General features: G+C 43.6%; 1 protein-coding gene across 6 annotated transcripts in view; it reads left to right on the top strand.

Moving 5' to 3' along the window:
- The window catches only part of CSK (C-terminal Src kinase), a 76,858-nt gene extending 57,703 nt beyond the window's left edge, over positions 1-19,155 (top strand). For all 6 annotated transcript variants that reach the window (XM_089538632.1, XM_089538636.1, XM_089538630.1 and 3 more), the window contains exons 3-13: positions 757-870; positions 3,804-3,916; positions 5,009-5,228; positions 9,471-9,564; positions 9,670-9,735; positions 10,536-10,635; positions 11,378-11,468; positions 14,183-14,256; positions 14,887-15,082; positions 15,523-15,609; positions 17,744-19,155. In XM_089538632.1, coding sequence (XP_089394758.1) covers positions 757-870; positions 3,804-3,916; positions 5,009-5,228; positions 9,471-9,564; positions 9,670-9,735; positions 10,536-10,635; positions 11,378-11,468; positions 14,183-14,256; positions 14,887-15,082; positions 15,523-15,609; positions 17,744-17,926 — 1,338 coding nt within the window. In that variant the 3' untranslated portion in view covers positions 17,927-19,155. The remainder of the gene's footprint in view (positions 1-756; positions 871-3,803; positions 3,917-5,008; positions 5,229-9,470; positions 9,565-9,669; positions 9,736-10,535; positions 10,636-11,377; positions 11,469-14,182; positions 14,257-14,886; positions 15,083-15,522; positions 15,610-17,743) is intronic.
- Positions 19,156-19,524: the final 369 nt, after the last annotated feature.

Consider the following 19,524-nt stretch of genomic DNA (forward strand, 5'->3'; position numbering starts at 1 on the left):
AGCTGAACCTATCACAGTGTTTTCTCAGCAAGATTTTTTCAGAGGGAGATTTGCTTCTGATGTTGAGAGAGTGTGACTTGCCCAAGGCCACCCAGTGGGTTTCTATGAACAAGTGGAGTTTTGAACCCTCGTCTCCCAGAGTCCGGCACTCAAACCATTTACACCTCACTGGTGGAGAGGTGTTTTGGGAGGGAAATTGGCTTTGTCAAGAGCCAATTTGGTGTAATGGTTTGAGCGTTGGACTAAGGCTCTGGAGAACAGGGTTCAATTCCCACCTTTAGCCATGAATCCCACTGGGTGACCTTGGGCAAATCACACTCTCTCAGCCTCAGAGGATGGCAGTGGCAAACCTCCTTTAAAGAAACTTGCCAAGAAAATTCTGTAATAAGTCGACCTTAGGGTTGCCATAAGTCAGAAATTATCTGAGGGCACATGACAAGAACAAATTTGGCTTTGTCCCTGTAGCCAGCTGTAGAATAATTATAACATCTATTGAGATTTCCCAAGGAGCCCAGTGGATTTCAGCAGGGGATATAACCATTCTACAGCTGGCTATGGAGACATAGCAGCAGCCCCTAAAAGAATCCAGGGGAGATGTAACATAGTTCGGCATGCAAACCTTTTAAGTTGTGCCATGCCCTACAGGAACTTGGCCTCTGTGTATCTAGGTTGCTCCCCTTCCTTCTTTGCAATATTCACCAGTAATGGTAAGAAGAGACTTGTCAGTCTGTAATATGCCTCTGTTCTCTCCAACAGGCTGTCTGGCCATCTGGTACGGAATGTATTGCCAAGTACAATTTCCATGGCACTGCTGACCAGGACCTCTCATTCAGCAAAGGGGATGTCCTCACCATCATTTCAGTCACCAAGGTAACCTACTTGGCTCTGGTGCCAAAGAGCAAACAGAAAGTAGAATCTGTGTCTTTCTCTCTCTGTGTGTGCTGTTGTGTATTTTTGTACATGTGTGTATATGACTTCAAGTTGCTTATTGACTTATAGCGACCTCATGAATTGCATAGGATTTTCTTAGACAAGGAATACTTAGAGGTGATTTTGCCATTTCCTTCCTCTGAAATATACTCTACAGCACCTGGTATATGTTGGTGATGTCCTATCCAAGTACTAACCAGGGCTGACCCTGCTTAGCTTCCAAGATCAGACAGAATCTTGTTTACCCTTTAGCAAAGCTTGAGGACTAGTTTCTTACCCAAGGCTTGTTCTTTATTCCTTCTCTATGCCTTCCTGCCTTGGGCTTCTGTACAGCAGTGATTCTCAATTTTTGGACTGACAAATAGTTTGGATTTCAACTCCCAGAATCCCTGTTCACTAGTCATTGTTGGCTGGAGTGTCTGAAAGTTGAAGTCCAAAATCTCTAGTTGAGGTTGAGAATCCCTGGTTTAGAAGATCGTTACTTATACCATCGAGGATGGTACTGTGGCTCCAGATATATGAAACTGGCTACGTGAGAAGAATTTATAAAGGAGGATTTCAGCAATCGTACATCACTCGTAGAGGAATGGAGGCACTCACTCTAATTTGCAGGTTTATGGGCATGGATCATTTACTAAAAACATCTGCTTGTCTCCTTTCCAGAAGTACTGAACCCACCAAGACAGCTTACCTAGTTTTTAATTATTTCCATATAGCAAAACAACAACAGAGTTGGCAACTAAGAAAACATAAAATAAAACAGGGACGAAATGCATCACAAATTGCGATGCTGCCAAAAGTTTGTACCTAGTGAACAAGTTTTATAATTGATACCTAAAAGGCACTAACCTGTTGGGAACTATGTTTCACAGGTAGTGTGCCACTCAAAAAGTACCCATCCCCAGTAGCCACTCAGGCAATATGGGCACCAGAACAGGGCACTGGCATAGTGCCATTGGTTATGCAGATCCCAGTTAATGCCCCGTTTACCAAGTTTTGAACCAGTTGAAGCTTGCAGACAGATTCCGACTGTCCACACCTATAATGTGTAGCTATTATTTTAATTTGGAGGTTAACCTTGCATGGGTTGTTGTGGCAAAATCAGGGCTTCAGATGGTGTGTTTCTGGCAGAGGGAGAATCTTTGCTCTAAAAATTTTATCACGAATTGGGTAGAAGAGAAGAATGTCAAACACTTTTACATACCATCTGGAAATAATGCACAAATCTCAGCAAGGTTTTGAAGTTTTCTGTACTTAGTTTTGTGGCCTGCCTCCCGTCCCTTGGGACCCAAACCGAAATGGGGAAAAAATGTGTGCCTTAATTAAACATGAATGTTAGTTAAAGTTCTTTTCAAAGTAAGCCACTGGGTCAAATCCCGGGGAGAGATTTGGCTGATGTAGCGATCCATATTTACCAGGAGAATTAAGCACTTGTCCGAAAGCTTGAAAAGGTTGATTGGGTGGACTGCAAGTCCCAGAATGCCATGCTGGCTGGCGGATTCTGGAAGGTGTAGTCCAAAAAGGTCACTTCTCCAAACTTTGGGGTGTCCATCTTGCCTGGTGTATATTTTAAGGAGAGCAAAGAGGAGGCCAACCTGGCCTCTTGTGGAAGAGAATTCCATAGACTTTTAACTTAGGTCCTACCCAGCTTTGTTCCATTTTAGCCACTGACCCACAATAGTTTGTTCCTTAAAAAATGTGATTCTTGAGGGAAAGAAATTTAGGCGCTGTACAGACGGGCCCTACGGGGCGCTGTTGTTACGTGCAAGGGGTGGCGCTTCCAGACGCAACTCGCCCCTCGCACGTAACCAGGGCGTCAAAAGGGCAGCGCCCTGTACATACGGGTGCCACCATTTTGACGTGACGAACGCATAGCAGCGTCACAAAGGCACCTCAAGAAGAACCCGCTTTCTTTTTGCTCCGCTGCAGCTTCCTCGCAGAGCAAACCAGGGCAGCGGGAGACCGCCCTTTTTGGGCAGTCTGTATCCCGCCATACTCACCCTGCCTTAAGCTGCAGCATTTTTATGTTCCCTAAGCTCCTCAGGGTTTAGTTGAAGGCTTTCGTGGCTGGCATCCCTAGTTTTTTGTGGGTTTTCCAGGCTATGTGGCCATGTTCAAGAAGAGTTTATGCTGGATGTTTCGTCAGCATCTGTGGCAGAGAAATTTCTCTGAAGATGCCAGCCACAGATAATGGCAAAACGTCAGGCATAAACTCTTCTAGAACATGACCACATAGCCCAAAAATCCCACAAAAGACTATCCTCAGGGTTTGTTTCTTTCTCTCTCTCTCTCTCTCTCTCTCTCTCTCTCTCTCTCTCTCTCTCTGCGCCTTAATGCCTATGGGGGATGGGCAAGATACCCACACACTCCCTTGAGGGATGCATGGATGGGTGGGCATTTTGGGGCAAACAACACTTTGGATCTTTTTTTATGAAGGGTACAGTGGGGAAGATGCTGCCATCTAAGGTCTGCTGGGGGGCTAATAGTTGCCACTGTTGCCTACTGCCTTAGGCAGTAGATTCTGTATATTATTATTATTATTATTATTATTATTATTATTTTGATTCAGGCTCCCATGTGACACCTCCCCATTTCTCAGATAGGAGAAAGGGACAGGAGGAATCTCCATTCCAGTAGAAAACCAGGATAGCTGGAGACTAAATCCTAGCTGTGCTAGATTTTTATTGCAGGGGGATTTTAACCCTGGTGAAGTATTCAGTTATATGGGATCAAGAAGAAAGCAGCACCGAAATTGGCCAACAAAGTCAGAAGTAAATGACCGCCCACTGACTGATTTGTTTGGCACACCATGGGGCGTGAAACCGTTCTCTGTGACTCACCCGTCATTGCTCACGATGGCTTTCTCTTCCCAGGATCCCAACTGGTACAAAGCGAGGAACAAAGTGGGCCGTGAGGGCATTATCCCAGCCAACTACGTGCAGAAACGGGAAGGCGTGAAAGGTGGAATCAAGCTCAGCCTGATGCCGTGAGTCCCAAATTAGTATTTTGCTCAATTTGCTTTTTTCCTAGTTTCTTTCAAAACAACCCCCACCGTAAAACTGTTTTTATTCCTCACTGTTTCGAGGGATAATTTAAAAAAAAAAAATCACATGGTACTATTGTTGTGTGCCTTCTAGTCATTTCCGATTTATGGCAACCCTAAGCCAACCAGTGGCGTCACTATGCTTGGCATTACCCAGTGCGGTAACGCATGGTGTCATCTCCCCATTGACCTCCTCCCATGCTACACTGAGCAGAATCTTGAATCATATTTTTTTGTACTAAAGTTACTCATAAATCATAATTCTTTTATGTCACTGAATGTAATGGTAATAGCTGTGACATAAACAACTAGCAATATTAAAAGTATACCTTTAAATTACAATATCATATGCAGCTTAAATTATTTACATGTATACAGTTTTGTGTGGTTAAAGTGAAAAGTTGCTATGTGATGTGATGTTTTTAAAGAAAATTTTAAAATAATATATATTTTTTTAAAAAAATTAAAATTTAGATCTTTTTAAAAATCTGGAGCCTCTCCTTTCTCCTCCCACTGACCCTGACTCCATTCTTGCCATCTCTTCAGCATTTTAAAGGGAAGCAGCCCGTATCTGTCAAAAGGCAGATGTTTGGGCAGAATACCAATAGCATTTACAGTTCTATACCGCTTCATAGTGAACTCAACACTCTAAGCAGTTTACAATCTGTAATCCAATTGCCCCCAACTAGCTGGGTACTCATATTACTGACCTATGAAAGGATGGAAGGCTGAGTCAACCTTGGAGCCTTGGGACTGAACTCACAACATTGTGGCTACAGTACCAGCATTTAACCACTGCGCCACCAGGGCTCTTTGAAGTGGTGCTACCCATGCTTTAAGTGTTATCTGGCTCCGCAACTCCTACACCCCTCTAATGACCCCCTTGAAGACAACCCTATTTTATACACTGAAAATGCTAGAAAAATGGGTTACGGACAAAGTGGGTGCCATGCAAAATGGCAGCAGGTTCATTCTTTTTGTTCCTTTCCTTGCCTCTCCTCCATTCGTGGATCTCTCTTTCTCCTTCTTCCCCAGTTGGTTCCATGGGAAGATCACGCGTGAACAGGCAGAGCGGCTGCTGTACCCACCAGAGACGGGCCTCTTCCTCGTGCGAGAAAGCACCAACTACCCAGGCGACTACACCCTCTGCGTCAGCTGCGAAGGGAAAGTCGAGCACTACCGTATCATCTACTCCTCCAGCAAGCTCAGCATCGATGAAGAGGTCTATTTTGAAAACCTCATGCAGCTGGTGGAGGTAAGCTGAAGCTTTGTGGTGATGGTACGGAAGTGTCTTTAACTGTCTTGGCAACATCCTATAGTATCCTAGGATTTGTCATTTTACACAGTCTTTAGCCTTCTCTGCCAAAGAGTGCTGGTGCCTCAGCAAAGTACTGATTCCAGGATTGCATGGGAAAGAATCATGGCAATTCAAGTGGAATAAAAGCACTGTAATTGTATGGTGTGAATGAGCCCCAGTTTTTGCTCTGTGTCTAGGGAGTCCTTTTTAAAATCCCAGACACAAAGGGAGCAGTGGCAATTCCTGACCGAGGAAAGAAAGCTGGTGTCTGCACATGCACAGCACCTGCTGGATTTAAGCTGCTTCCCTAGCAACCTAGCCTGCAATTGTTTGCAAAAAATCTGCCTTGCAAATTTTCCACCTGCTCATTTGTGTTTGTGGCCACCCGTGTGTATGTTTGTGTTTTGTTTCTTGTTAAATCTTGGGTTATAGCACTTTGATGTTCCCATCATCCTGGCTTGTATCCATGTCTGGGAGATGATGGATGCTGTAGCTGAAGACATCTATAGGGCCCCTGGGCTGGGGCAAGGTGTTATACCTTGGGATGGACAACTGACTTTCCAGATCTATCTCAACTGTTGGGGAGACAGTATGGGTGATGCAGTCCAAAAACAACAAGAGAACCAGAGTAGCCCATTCCTGTCATATACAATATGGTTCCTTCTTCTTGTGCAGATGGGATACCACTTGGACTCTCAAGGCTCTGTTCTGTGGAATCCTGGAAGATGTAGTTTACTGAAGTAGTTAGAATTCTCTCCTAGAGAACTCTAGTGCTGAGCTTGGGTGGAGTGGTGGTGGACTAAAGTTCTCTAGCAATGATTTTCAAGCCCCTCATTGTTGTTATGTGACTTCTACTGTTAGCCAATTCCAATATTGGCCAACTCCAACAGGAACTACATTATAGGGTTTTCGTTGCCAGATTTATTCAGAAAAAGGGGTGCCATTGCCTTCCTATAAAGCTGAGAGAGTGTGACTTGTGCAATGTAGGTTTCCATGGCTGAATAGGGATTTGAACCCCAATCTCTCAGTGTCCTAATTCTGCAAACTACTATACCACGCTAGCCCTCAAAATAGATCCTTCACCAAACTACAAATCCCAGGATTCCAGAGTATGAAGTCATGGCAGCTGAAGTGGTATCCAGATGGTGTAACTTTGCAGTGTGGATACACCCTTGACCATAGAGAATGGGGGATTCTGGGTCTTGTCATCCAGAAGGTTAGGACAACTTTCCCCATGTTCTAGTAGAGAAAGAGAGGAAACCGTTCTGCTATCTTAGCCTCTCTTCCTGTGTCTTATCTCAGCCTCATGTTTGCAAGGCTGGAGCATACAGATGCTAACTGTTGCACAAGGACAAGCTAAATCTGTGTCTACACTACAGAATTAATTCAGTTTGACACTACTTTAACTGCCATGGCTCAATGCTATGGAATTCTGAGATCTGTAGATTTGTGAGATATGCAGCCTTCTCTGTCAGAGAGTTGTGAGAGCCAGCATGGTGTAGTGGTTTGAGTGTTGGACTATGACTCTGGTAGACCAGGGTTTGAATCCCGGCTCAACCATGGAAACCCACTGGGTATTTTTAGGCAAGTCACACACTCTCAGCCTCAGGGAATGGCAATGGCAAACCCACTCTGAAAAAGCATGCTACAGAACCCTATGATGGGTTCACTTTAAAGTGGCCATAAATGTCATGAAGGCACACAGAAGAGCTCTGGTGCCACAACAAACTACAAATAATAGGATTCCATTGCACAGAGCCAAGTGGTGTCAATCTGCAGTAATTCTGCAATGTATTAGGAGCCTTATGCTCTGGTTCTGGGAAGGAGAGCTATTCCAGGGGAATTTTTTTATTTCCCCATGTGGCCATAAAAAGGACTTATGGCTGGCCAGCCTTTCTTTTCCCACCAACTATTGTTAGGTTGTCTGCCAGCTCAGCCACAACCCAATACACAAATAATGCAGCCTGGTCACAGTCTATGACGCTCAGAGGTGCTAAATGCTTCCTGTGTCTCTCCTCGCTTTGCAGAGAACGGAAGAAGCTCTGAGCGATACCGAAAGTCTCCGAAACAGGTGCAGGGGCCCCTTTGCTTGCGTGCCATGTGCTAGGTGGGAGCTTGTTGGGCGAAGGCAGAAAAATTGGGGTCTGAGTAGGGCAGAATCGGAGCAAGGATGAAGCCTGTTCCTCTTGAATAGAAGCAATAGCCTGAAGGGGAAAATTGAACTCCTTCTTTCTTGGAACTATGGCAGAGAGAAATGCGAACAACTCCTCAGGGGTGATACAGTAAAAACCACAGAATGTGAGCAAGGCACTCTCAGTTGGCTTTTTGGTAAAAGCCATCAGGAGCTCTGCATAGCTGCAGGATGCCCCCTCGTGGAAGGAGTGTGCCACGGTTGTCTGTTTTGGGGTACGGCAGATGTCTTGGATTCAAACGACAAGAAAAGAGATTCTGCCTGAACATTAAAAAGACCTTTTTTTACTGTTAAGAGCCATTCAAAAGTGGAATAGATTGCCTTGGAAGCAGGTCATTGGACGTCTTTCAACAGAGTTTGGATGAGCATCTTTCAGGGTGCTTTGGTTGTGTGTTGTTGCATGGCAGGGGGTTGAACTAGATAATCCTTTGGGGTCCCTTCCAGGTCTAAGATTCTCCATGTATTTTTATCCAGCTCCTCTCTCAAAAAACAAACAGATTTGAATAATAAATAATTCACACAGCTACCCCTGCATGTTTTCTGTATTGTGAAATAATTCATACAGTTCGCCCTCTACAGTTGCGGCTTTGACTTTTGCGGATTTAATTATTTGCAGCTTTGAACTCTCTAGGAATCTCAAAGTCCTCCAGTGCAATTCAGCTGGAAGTTAGATGTTCCTAGAGAAAACACTTCTCTAGGCATTTGTAGGTCCTCCGACATTATTCTGTGATCAATATCTGGCAGATGTTGACCATAGAGGTGCACTGGGGGACCTGGAGATTCCTAGAGAGATATTCTCTTAGGTAAAAAGAAGAGTGTTTTTTTATTTGTGGTTTTTCCACATTCATGGGCATCCTTCACCCTTAACCCCAGCGAATGTGGAGGGACCACTGTATTTAATATTAACAGGTTGCAGAAAGATAGGTTTAAGGACATTAAAGGTTTCTTTTTGGCAACCGTTTTTTAAATTTTTTAGATATAAAACAAATATTACACTTAAATGAGAATTTACATACAAAATTTGTTAAGATATAGACTGGTTATTTGTATGGAAATTAAAAGTAAAGAATATTGCAAGTAGAAACTTCTAAGAGGAGGATAGGAAGTACTATTTGTTGTTTTTAAAAGATATAGTGTTTGGTAGTTTTTCATATATAAAAAACCCAAACAGATTTGGAATGTGTGTTGTGTGCTTTCAAGTCATTTCCAACTTATGGCCACCCTAAAGTGAACATATCATGGCGTTTTCTTGGCATGTTTCTTCAGAGAAGATTTGCCATTGCCTTCCGCTGAGGCTGAGAGTATGTGACTTGCCCAACTGATTTCATGGTCAACCAGAAATCGAACCCTGGTCTCCTGAGTCATAATCCAACACTCAAACCACTGCATCATGATAAAACACAGAAACATATACACATATCACAGACAAGATAATATAATTCATTGATGTGTTTAAAAATCCAAGTAAATATATCACCAGAACCAAGATATTGACTCCATTCGCTCAAATAGTTTCCCCATTGAAAAAGTTACAAGTTGAAAGCCATCGGAAAGCAATTTCTCTCCATCACCCCAGCCCATCTTTCTCCCTTACTTGTATATATTGGAGGACATCTTCAGAAATGGTCATCTATTCTGACAGGATCTGCAGGTAGGCAGGAAAAGGGTCCAAAACAACGCAAGACACAAAACAACAATAGTACTGACACTCACATCTGGTATAACTGAACTACTAGGCTACATTTACTAGGCTGGATCCACATTGCAACCCATTTTATATGCTAACCTGGGGAAAAGCCCAGTTGAACTCAGCTGGACTTGCTTCCAAGTAGGCAAGTGTAGGATCCAGTTGCAATTTGGCTAAGCTTTTGTCCTATTCCAATCTGAGTTTTTGTTTACCAAGGTCTAACCTGTCTCATAGATTGCAGTGAGCATAAAACATAATCTTAATCTGGGATCCAACCCCATAAAGTATTCTTAATTCCTTTGACTCTCATCTTCCTTGGCAGCATTACACTTCAGATGCTGATGGGCTCTGTACCCGCCTTATCAAGCCAAAGGTCATGGAGGGCACCGTGGCTGCTCAGGATGAGTTCTCACGCAGTGAGTATCTTCTAAAGACTAAGTTGGTCCTTTTCTTTCCATATCCAACATCCCACAAGAGACCATTGTTTGTTCTGCTTCACCTTTTGCTTCATGTCTTTCCAGGTGGATGGTCCCTCAACATGAAGGAGTTGAAGCTGCTGCAAACCCTTGGCAAAGGGGAGTTTGGAGGTACGTTGGTCAGTGATGGCATAACCACATCTTTTTTTCCCTCTGGGCAGCAAGAGCAGTCATGCACTGAGTGTGATTTTGTTGTTACACATTGCTGGGGAATTTTGCTACAGCCAGGATTGAATAAGATATGAAGGGGGGTTTCCAGAAAAGCCCGTTTCAAATGAGAGATGAGCTTTAATGTCCATGAAGCTGTCTATATCTCTGAACAAAACCTATTGAATTGTGCTTTTTTTTACCCTGAGCAATTTCAGCAACTTGTATGCTCTAGGACTCCCTGGGATGGGTTGAGGGCAGCAGAGATGTCTGAATTTAAAAACAACAACACAACAGCAAAGTGGCCAGAAATCCACTTCTCTTTCTCAAGAATAGGTATCTTTTGATTAGCATCAGTACAAGTAACATCAGTACAAGGAGGTCTTGCAACCTATAGATAAGGGAAACTGTTGTATCTGAAGGCTTCCAGAAGCAACAACTTGCTTTCTTTTTTGTCCAGGAAAAAGGGTCAAGGTGGGGGTTAAGGAGGTGCCAAGCACCAGAAAATGGGCCCCATGCAACCTCAGGCACTTTGCCCACCCCTGTTGAATCAAAAGAGACTTGTTGTTGTAGTCTTGGGACTGGTTTTCCCACACTCCAGTGGAGCAGCACGAAGCTGGGCTCTTTAACAGGTTGCTGTTGGGAGGCATATACTGGGTTTAATCGATCCATGGTCTAGTCCAATGGGGAGGTCCCTTTGCTCACGTATTTGTCACCTCTCAGTCCCATCCCACCCTTCAACCCGTCGTTCTCCTTCTTTGCAGATGTGATGCTGGGCGAATACCACGGGAACAAGGTTGCCGTGAAGTGCATTAAACATGATGCCACCGCACAGGCCTTCCTGGCTGAAGCTTCAGTAATGACGTGAGTGCTGGGTCTTAAGAAGAAGGGGATTAAAAGTGAGATGCAAATTTAGTCTAAAGTAGAGATGGTGATAGGAAACTCTTGCTCAGATCTACTATAGTATGATGTTGTTTCCTTTCTTTAGGGTGGGATGTGTGATTGCAGCCTTGGGGAAGATGAGCCTTCAGCCTTACCCCAGTGGCACGGTGTGGGGTGGTGCTGCCAGGGGTGTTCTCCTTCTCTGTGATGGTGGAAGTCTCCTCGCAAAGGGTGTGTTCGAGCCTCCCTACCCCATAGGGGCAGGAGAGCCCTGACCGAGTGTCTTCTGGATTTTCAGCATGGGGGCCAAAGGCCAATATTCCTCCCAGCATCCCCCTTTGCAGGCTACTCTACACAGCAAAACATCAAGCCCAAATACCTCCATTTTCCTTTGCAGACGTTCCAGAAATGGTGAGAGAAAGTGACGTTGCATTACTTCCTATCACCATTTTGAAAGGGACTGCAGAGGCAAATTTGGGTTCTGGGGTGTTTATGGCCATGAAGTGGGAGTGTTGCTAATTTTCATACATTTGGGAGGCTTTCTATGTGATTTTGGGATGAAAGGGTCTTGAAATTTAAGTTATGGGGGACTGGTGGGGTGTTTTAGGGGCCACAAAAGTGGAGTCCAGAGGTGCACCGTGCTCACCCTTGTTTCTTGGCAATGTCACTGTTGTACTTGACTTCCACTATCCTTTTTTGATCCTTGCCCTCTATCTCATTGCAGACAGCTACGGCACAGTAACCTCGTGCAAATGCTGGGGGTGATTGTGGAGGAGAAAGGTGGCCTCTACATTGTCACAGAGTACATGGCCAAGGTAAGAACTGATGGGATCCTTGTTGCTGCCAGCCAGAGGACTTGAACTGCTGTCCTAACTAAAACATTCTTGTCTGGTAAGATTTTTAAGAGGGAGCTCAGCTGGATCAGACCAAAAGCCAGTCCAACATTGTGTTATTCCAGATGCCTGATCTCCTCAAGTCCTGGCAGATGTGACTTCTTCTTCCTTAGCCTTCTCTCAGAGCTGGAGCAAGCAGCTGAGCTTTCCCCCCCTCTTTTCCCTCTGCATCCCTTATTCCTTGTGTGTCATGTCCTAAATTTTGGAGTTGTCTTGTTCTGCAAAAACTACTCTGGGAGCATTATTTTGGCTAAAAGTGTGGGGAACAAATGTGATTGCTAAATTGAATGATGATGATATGGTGATGAGAATAATAAATTTGATTTCTTACTTGCCTCTACCCAAGCTCTTGGTAGGATACAACATGGGACCAAAATACACTGCAGAAATAATCCAGTTTGAGACTACTTTAACTGCCCTGTTTCACTGTTTGGGGATCCTGGTAATTATAGTTTGTTATGGCACCAGAGCTCTGTGATAGAGAAGGCTAAGTGTCTCACAAAACTACACTTCCCAAAATTTTCTAGCATTGAGCCATGGCAGTTAAAGCAGTGTCAAACTCAATCATTTCTGCATTGTGTTTTGGACCATGGACTGAAACACATAAAACCATTTAAACACATTGGTTAAGACACATAAACACAAGACATGTTAAAATTATCCAAACGTGAGATTAAAAATATACCAATTTAAAATTCATAGCTGAAAATCAAGTGGATCGGCCTGCCAAAAGAAGTAGGTAGGTAAGTATGGACAACCCATAACCAGGTTTACATCCCTGTATGGGGCTTGTCTTGAGGTTTTCAGTTCTGACTCTGCAGGAATGGATGGCTTTTTAAAGCAGTTATACCTGTATTTCTTCCCCTTTGTGAGTGTCCTCCTTTCTCTGTTACATACACTTTCCAAGATTGTAGGTGGAGCTGTAGGGGAAAATGGATGTGATCCCTGGATCCTTAACTATCATCATTTTGCACCTGCCCTCTTAAAAGGCAGGAGTTTTACAACTCCAACAGCTAACTGGACCACAGCTCTCTCATTTACTTCCAGAGTAAAGTTCTGAGAGCATGTAAATACTTTCTGGTACAAATAAAAGAGTACCATTTAGTGTCAAGAGTGCTAACAGTATTCACATGAATAACTGCTTTGTAGGCAAGCCTGGACCTAGTGTGGTGCAGTGGTTTGAATATTGTACTACGACTCTGAAGACTAGGGTTCGAATCCCAGCTCAGCCATGGAACCCCACTGGGTGACCTTGAACAAGTCACATTCTCTCAGCTTCAGAGGAAGGCAATGGCAAATACCCCTCTGAAGAAACTTGAAAAAACCTATGATAGGTTTGCCTTAGGGTCACCGTAAGTCAGAAATGACTTGAAGGCACACAACAACAAGAACAGCCAAGCCTGGCCTGCCATACTCTAGCCAAGGAGCAAACAATGAAATGTGGGTTAAAGCACCATATAACTTGCCTGATAGCATTTCATCTCTCATTGTTTAAATTTGCAATTCACATGGCATAAGCAACAATCCGTATTCACCAGTTACCATTTCAGTGATCAACAGACACTAATAGCTCCTTATTGATACTGCTTTCAAAGGCAATTTTCTTTGTTCCAACTGTAGTCACTAATGGGTTGGGGGCTGCATTTCACCATCTTGTATTTTTTATTCCCCTCTCGAACTGGTGATGTTCTGCCTCATTAGCAAAGCCCTGCTTCTCTGCCATTCTGCTGGCCATAATTGTCAGCCCCAGAAGGCCGTATTATCTGACTGATATACATATATGCGCAGCCTCCCACCCAATAATAGCTGTTATACAGAAGCGGTAGCTTCCCACCATAACCTACTTGCTTGCTTTCTTTCTCAGATTCTGCAGAAATAATACTTTCAAAGTGCAGGAGGGAGTGCTATTGAAATCACTGGGGCTTACTCTGAGTAGATCTGCATTGGATCATCCTACATAAAACTTCAAAGGGCTAGGAGTCATTGAAAAATAAGCTCAACTCTTCATTAGATCAGGTTTCTCCAGCTCTCTAGGGGAATTTAGGGGGAGGTTAAGGGGAAGTAGAACCGACTTTTCATAATTAGCTTAGGAAAAAACAATGGAGATAGGATATAGTATAAAGAGGTTAGGACAACCAACATGCTGTAGTGCTTTAAGCATTGGACTGTGACTCTGGAGACCAGGGTTTGAATCCCTGCTCAGCCATGGAAACCCACTGGTGACCCTTGGGCAAGTCACGCTCTCTCAGACTCAGAAGAAAGTAGAGGCAAGACAAAGCTTGGCAAGAAGACCCTGTGATAGGTTCTCCTTAAGAGTCACTATAAGTCAGAAATGACCTGAAGACACACAACACACACAGAGTTTGCCTGCACCCCTTCATGCCTCAAACCTATCCTCAAAATGGAAGCAGAAGAGTCACTAATGGGGGACGGCTTGTAGCTGAAACCCAAAGAAATGTTGCAAGTCTCTTGTTTTTCATAGGAAGAGACGCCTCACCTCAACCTTATTATAGGTTGTGAATTTTCTAATTGAGGATGAGGGACAGCTTTATTCTGAGTTTCATCACCCCCTTCCTCCTTCAGGACTTGCAGTATTAATCTTTCCTCTCTCCCCATCCTTTTGTTTTTGTCTGCAGGGAAGCTTAGTTGACTATCTTCGCTCCCGAGGGAGGTCTGTGCTAGGGGGAGACTGCCTGCTGAAGTTCTCCCTGTAAGTATGACTTCTAGGCTGGTTTGTCTCTTTGTAATCCTATATATGGATATGTAAAGATGGCTACTATGTCATCCCTAAGTCTTCTCCAAGCTAAACATGCCCAGCTCCCCCAGTCATTCCTCATAAGACTTGAATTCCAGATCTTTGATCTCCTTAGTTACCCTTCTCTGGAAGTATTCCAGGTGAGGTCAGACCAAAGCCAAATAGAATGGCACCACTACTTCTCTTGATCTGGACATTATGTTCCTGTTGATGCAGTCTAGAATTGCATTGGCTTTTTTGGTTGCTTCATTACGTTGTTGACTCACGTTTTGGTTGTGGTGTACTAAGACCCCTAGATCCTTTTCGCATTTACTGCTTTCAATCCAGGTATCTGTGCATTTGTCCTATATTTGTGCATTTCATTTTCCTTGCCTAGATGTAGTAGCTTCCATTTCTCCGTATTGAAATTCATTTTGTTAGTTTGGGCCCAGTTCTCCGATCTGTCGAAATCATTTTGAGTTCTCCTCCTGTCCTCTGAGATATTAGCTAGTTTGGTGTTGTCTGCAAATTTGGTTTTCAAAATTGATAAGCATTGACAGCCTCATTTTCTGAGCACTGGCCTATATGTTCCTTCTCTCCCTGCAGAGACGTCTGTGAAGCTATGGCATATCTGGAAGCCAACAATTTTGTTCATAGGGACTTGGCAGCACGGAATGTACTGGTCTCGGAGGACAATATTGCCAAAGTCAGTGATTTTGGGCTGACGAAAGAAGCTTCATCTACCCAAGACACGGGCAAGCTACCGGTGAAATGGACAGCACCAGAAGCACTTAGAGAAAAGGTCTGTGAAAGTGACACAGTGATCTTTCTCATGTATTGACTAAGCTGTTGTGGACATTTGCCTCTGATCGGGCCTTACATAGTCAAACAACTTTCAGCTTGTTTTACCACAAGCAGTGGGAAACATTTTGCAGCCTAAGAGCTAGATTTGGTTTCAGAGTTCTTGGGGGGTCACATTCCTGTGGAAGGAGTATAGCCAAAGGCAAAATTTATTATTGGGTGCCTTTGTTTTTGTCTCAAGGCGAATCTATCACATGGTTTTCTGGGACTAAGAGTATGTGACTCACCCAAGGTCATCCAGTAGGTTTCCATGGTCATATCATATGGGACAACGCGGTCTCTTAGATACCCTGGTCCCAAGCCGGGTGCGCATGTGTCTTTCTACTGTTGGCAACTGTTTCCCTCAGTGATGGGCTTGTGTTTTGTTTCTACTCTTGGCAGAATTTTTCAACCAAGTCAGATGTGTGGAGCTTTGGGATACTTCTCTGGGAAATCTACTCCTTTGGACGAGTGCCTTACCCAAGAATTGTAAGTTAAGCCTGCACAACTGGGCTTTCATGGGGGTATGTATGGAGGAAATAATATTATCCATCCCCCACACACTGTTTTTTTGTTTTGTTTTGTTTTTTGCCATCAGTAACTTTAGTGATCCTTTTTCCAGGGCAATCCCCTTGTCTGCCTGGTTAAACCTTGGGAAAATGACAGGAAAAGAAGTGAGCAATAATGGCATGGGTGGCTAGTTCAGAAATCAGATAAGTCTCCGAGTGGCAGGCTAAAACTTTGTTCAGCCACCCACACTGTATGCATAAGCCAAAACACCTTTCCCATTTTTTGGCCTCTTCAAAGACAGTAAAATTGTTGTGCTTTTTGCCTGATTTTTCATGGGTGTGAGAGAAGGGGTTTGTGAGTAGGAAAGCAAAATACTGTTACCACTGCCTGGAAGTCATGCCAGCTGAGAGGTTTCCCAAAAGGCTTCTGGAGCATGCATCATGAATTGGTTAACCCAATAAAGACAATGTTGTTATGACATAGACTTCTGGGGAAAATATGGTGTCCATTCAATGGAGCTCTGGATGGTGATAGTAAGTTCCACCCACCAACCTACATTTTGTGCCCCCTGCCTCTAAATTTTGCCTAGTTGGCTTTGTCTCATATTCATTAATTATTGTTAAATTAATGTACAGTGGGCCCTTGGTACCCACTGGGGTTTGTTTCCAGGACCCCCCCCCCCCTCCCCCCCGTGAATACCAAAATCCATGGATGCTCAAGTCCCATTAAATACAATGGGGTAGTAAAATGGTATCCTTATATAAAATAGCAAAATCAAGATTTTTTAAAAATTCAAATATATTTTTCAATATTTTCAAACTGTGGATACTTGAATCCATGGATACAGGAGGCCAGCTATATTACTTATTCCATTTATGTTCCATCCATTCTCATAGGAGTTCAGGGAAGCTAGCAATCTATGTATAACCACACTGTTAAAACATCAGATGACAACTACTGTATATATTCAACTGTAAGTCGACCTCTTGAATAAATAGAGGACAGGTTTTGGGACCGAAATTATGGATTTTGATATGAACTGTGGATACGTTGAGGATAAAATTTAGGGGCGTGAAACAAAAAATGTAATGGAAAACGATGGCAAAGAACTTAGAAAATTTCAGCCGGCATGACTCCGTTCAGCCTAAAGGTTGGATGGATGAGGAAGAAACTAGTAAATTATGGCTGTGTGATATGTGGAAGAGATGCTCAGACACAGGCAGGGCTATGAAAATGCGCACATGTCAAAAAGGATGAAAAGACAAAGCACAGAAAATGGCAACTAATATTAGCAGTGATTATAGCCTTTAACTTTAATGTGATTAAAGTATAGTACAGTGGTCCCTCCATATTCACTCGGGTTAGAGGTGAAGGACCCCAGAGAAGTGGAAAAACTGCAAATAAAAAAACACTATTCTTTTTACCTAAATGAACAGCTCTCTAGGGATCTCCAGGGCCTCCAGTGCAACTCTTTGGTCAACATCTGCCAGACATTGGCTATAGAATTGCGTTGGACGACCTACAAATGTCTAGAAAAGTGTTCTCTCGAGGAATGTCGAGGTCTCCAATGTGATGTCTGGTGGATGTTGGCCATAGATTCATGCTAGAGGATGAGATATTCCTAGAAGATCATATTAATCAAATCCGTGAATAATCAAAACCACAAAAGTCAAAGCTGCAAATGTGGAGGGACGACTGTACTTACATTAACCCATGGATAGGCACAAAACAGCAATGCCTTTATTGGATCAACCAAAACGCACAAAGTACCTGATGCAAGTTTTCGAAGCTCCACTGGCTTCTTCATCAGACTAAGGTGTGAAAAGTGTAATACAGTGGGCCCTTGTTAACCACTGGGGTTTGGTTCCAGGACCCCCTATGGATAACAAAATCCATGGATGCTCAAGTCCCATTAAATACAATGCCATAGCAAAATGGCATATATAAAATATAATGTATAATGTATAAAATGGCAAAATCAAGGTTTGCTATTTAGAATTTATACTTTTTTGAGTATTTTCAAGCCATGGCTGCTTGACCCCGTGGATAAAAAAAATTAGTGGATAAGGAGGGCCAACTGTACCTTAAGGAATTTGTTTCTCTCTTTTTACAGCCTCTGAAGGATGTAGTTCCTCGCGTAGAGAAGGGGTACAAAATGGACGCTCCCGACGGCTGCCCGCAGATTGTCTACGAGGTGATGAAAAAGTGCTGGAACTTAGATCCTACTCACCGGCCGTCCTTCCACCAACTACGGGAACAGCTAGAGCATATCAAAGCCAGCGAGCTTTACCTGTGAGGTAGACGGGAGGGCGGGCTTTCCTTCGGACGCGCCTTCTCCATCACTTCCTGTGATCCACCTCCTGTGCACGTGTGTCGGGGTAGGGCTGGGCGAGGGACTGAGCGAAGCGATGTTATTATTATTATTTTCCAGGAATCCGAATTCCTCCACTCAAGGGACTGTACTTCAAGAAACATATGGGACTTATGTGCATAGTCTCCCCCCTGCCCCGGCTGGTGGGAGGGGAGATGGTTAATTCCTCCTCCTTCAAGGATGGCTTATCTTTTTAGCTTTTTAATTTTTCCCCCCTCCGGCAAAATCATCTGAAGATGCACGCAAGAAAGAGTTTGTGAATTTGATTTTGTTGGGTCTCTGGTCCGTAATAAAGAGAGAGAGAGAGAGAGAAAATCTTGGAGCGACCACCCCATCTCCCTATTCTTTCCCGCATCCCATAGAAATCCCCAATTCACCGGGGAAGGGCATGACAACATTTTAGTAGCATGTTCTTCACCTTCCCATCCCAACTTCCACCCCGCAAACCAACCTCCTGCATCCCAACCCTTGTCTACCTTCCACTTTTTTTGCTTCTCCCTTGGAACCAGACTTGGTGCCTTCAGTTCCTGCAGGGAGGAATAAGAAGGCCACGTAATGCCAAAACAACACCAGGAGGAGAGGTGGGCAAGGAAGACTTTTTGGGGTGGCATGAATGTCCTCCCCATCTCAGTACTTCTGCAAACATCTGGAAATACCCAAATGTCCAATCCAGTATCCTTATCCCTGACTTTTTTTAAAAAATTGTTTTTTTTTTGTTCAATTTTTTATTTTTGGTTGATTTTTTATTATTATTATTATTATTTCAAACTGCACCAGGAAATCAGCTGTTTTGCTGGGTTTTATTAAAGTTTTTTTTTTTGGGGGGGGGGATCTTATTTTTTAATGTAATGGTTAAAAATAATGTTTAAACACACATACATGCACACACATACACGCAAACACAAAGACACCTGCTCTCAAACTTGGTAAACTCGCCCCACTCCTTGACCAAATGTAGGTGGGGTGAGTTTAAAACTGCAAAGCCACCGTGGACAACTGTGGGGTTGTATTTTTTTTTTTTAATTTTTGCTTCAAACAGTGTTTGCATGCTGTCTCCAGAGGCCTTTTCCAGTCCTGTCTAGTGCTTTATGCTCATATAATGCTGCCAACTGTGAGATTAAACCGTAATAAAACCATTCCATACAAACACATTACCTAACCTGCTTCAGCTCTGATCTTTTCAGTGGGTTTGCAGTACTTTGGAGGAGGCTTGTGGTTTTGTGTTAGCTGCTGGTTCATTGTTATTGTCGTTGCTGTGTGCCTTCAAGTCATTTCTGCTTACGGCAACCCTAAGGTCACTGAGTGGCACACTTCTCTCTTTGGTTGTTGTCATGTGCCTTCAAGCCATTTGCAACTTACGATGGACCTAAGGTGGACCCATCATGAGTTTTCTGGGGCTGAGAGTATGTGACTCGCCCAAAGTCACTCAGTGGGCCTCCATGGGTGAGTGGAGGATTGAACCCTGGTCTCCAGAGTTATCCACTGGGCTCTGGTGGCACAGTGGTTAAATGCCAGTACTGCAG

Source organism: Sceloporus occidentalis, unplaced genomic scaffold (assembly GCF_023333645.1).
Source record: "Sceloporus occidentalis isolate IW3139 unplaced genomic scaffold, rSceOcc1.0.p SCAF_9, whole genome shotgun sequence".
Classification (NCBI taxonomy): domain Eukaryota; kingdom Metazoa; phylum Chordata; class Lepidosauria; order Squamata; family Phrynosomatidae; genus Sceloporus; species Sceloporus occidentalis.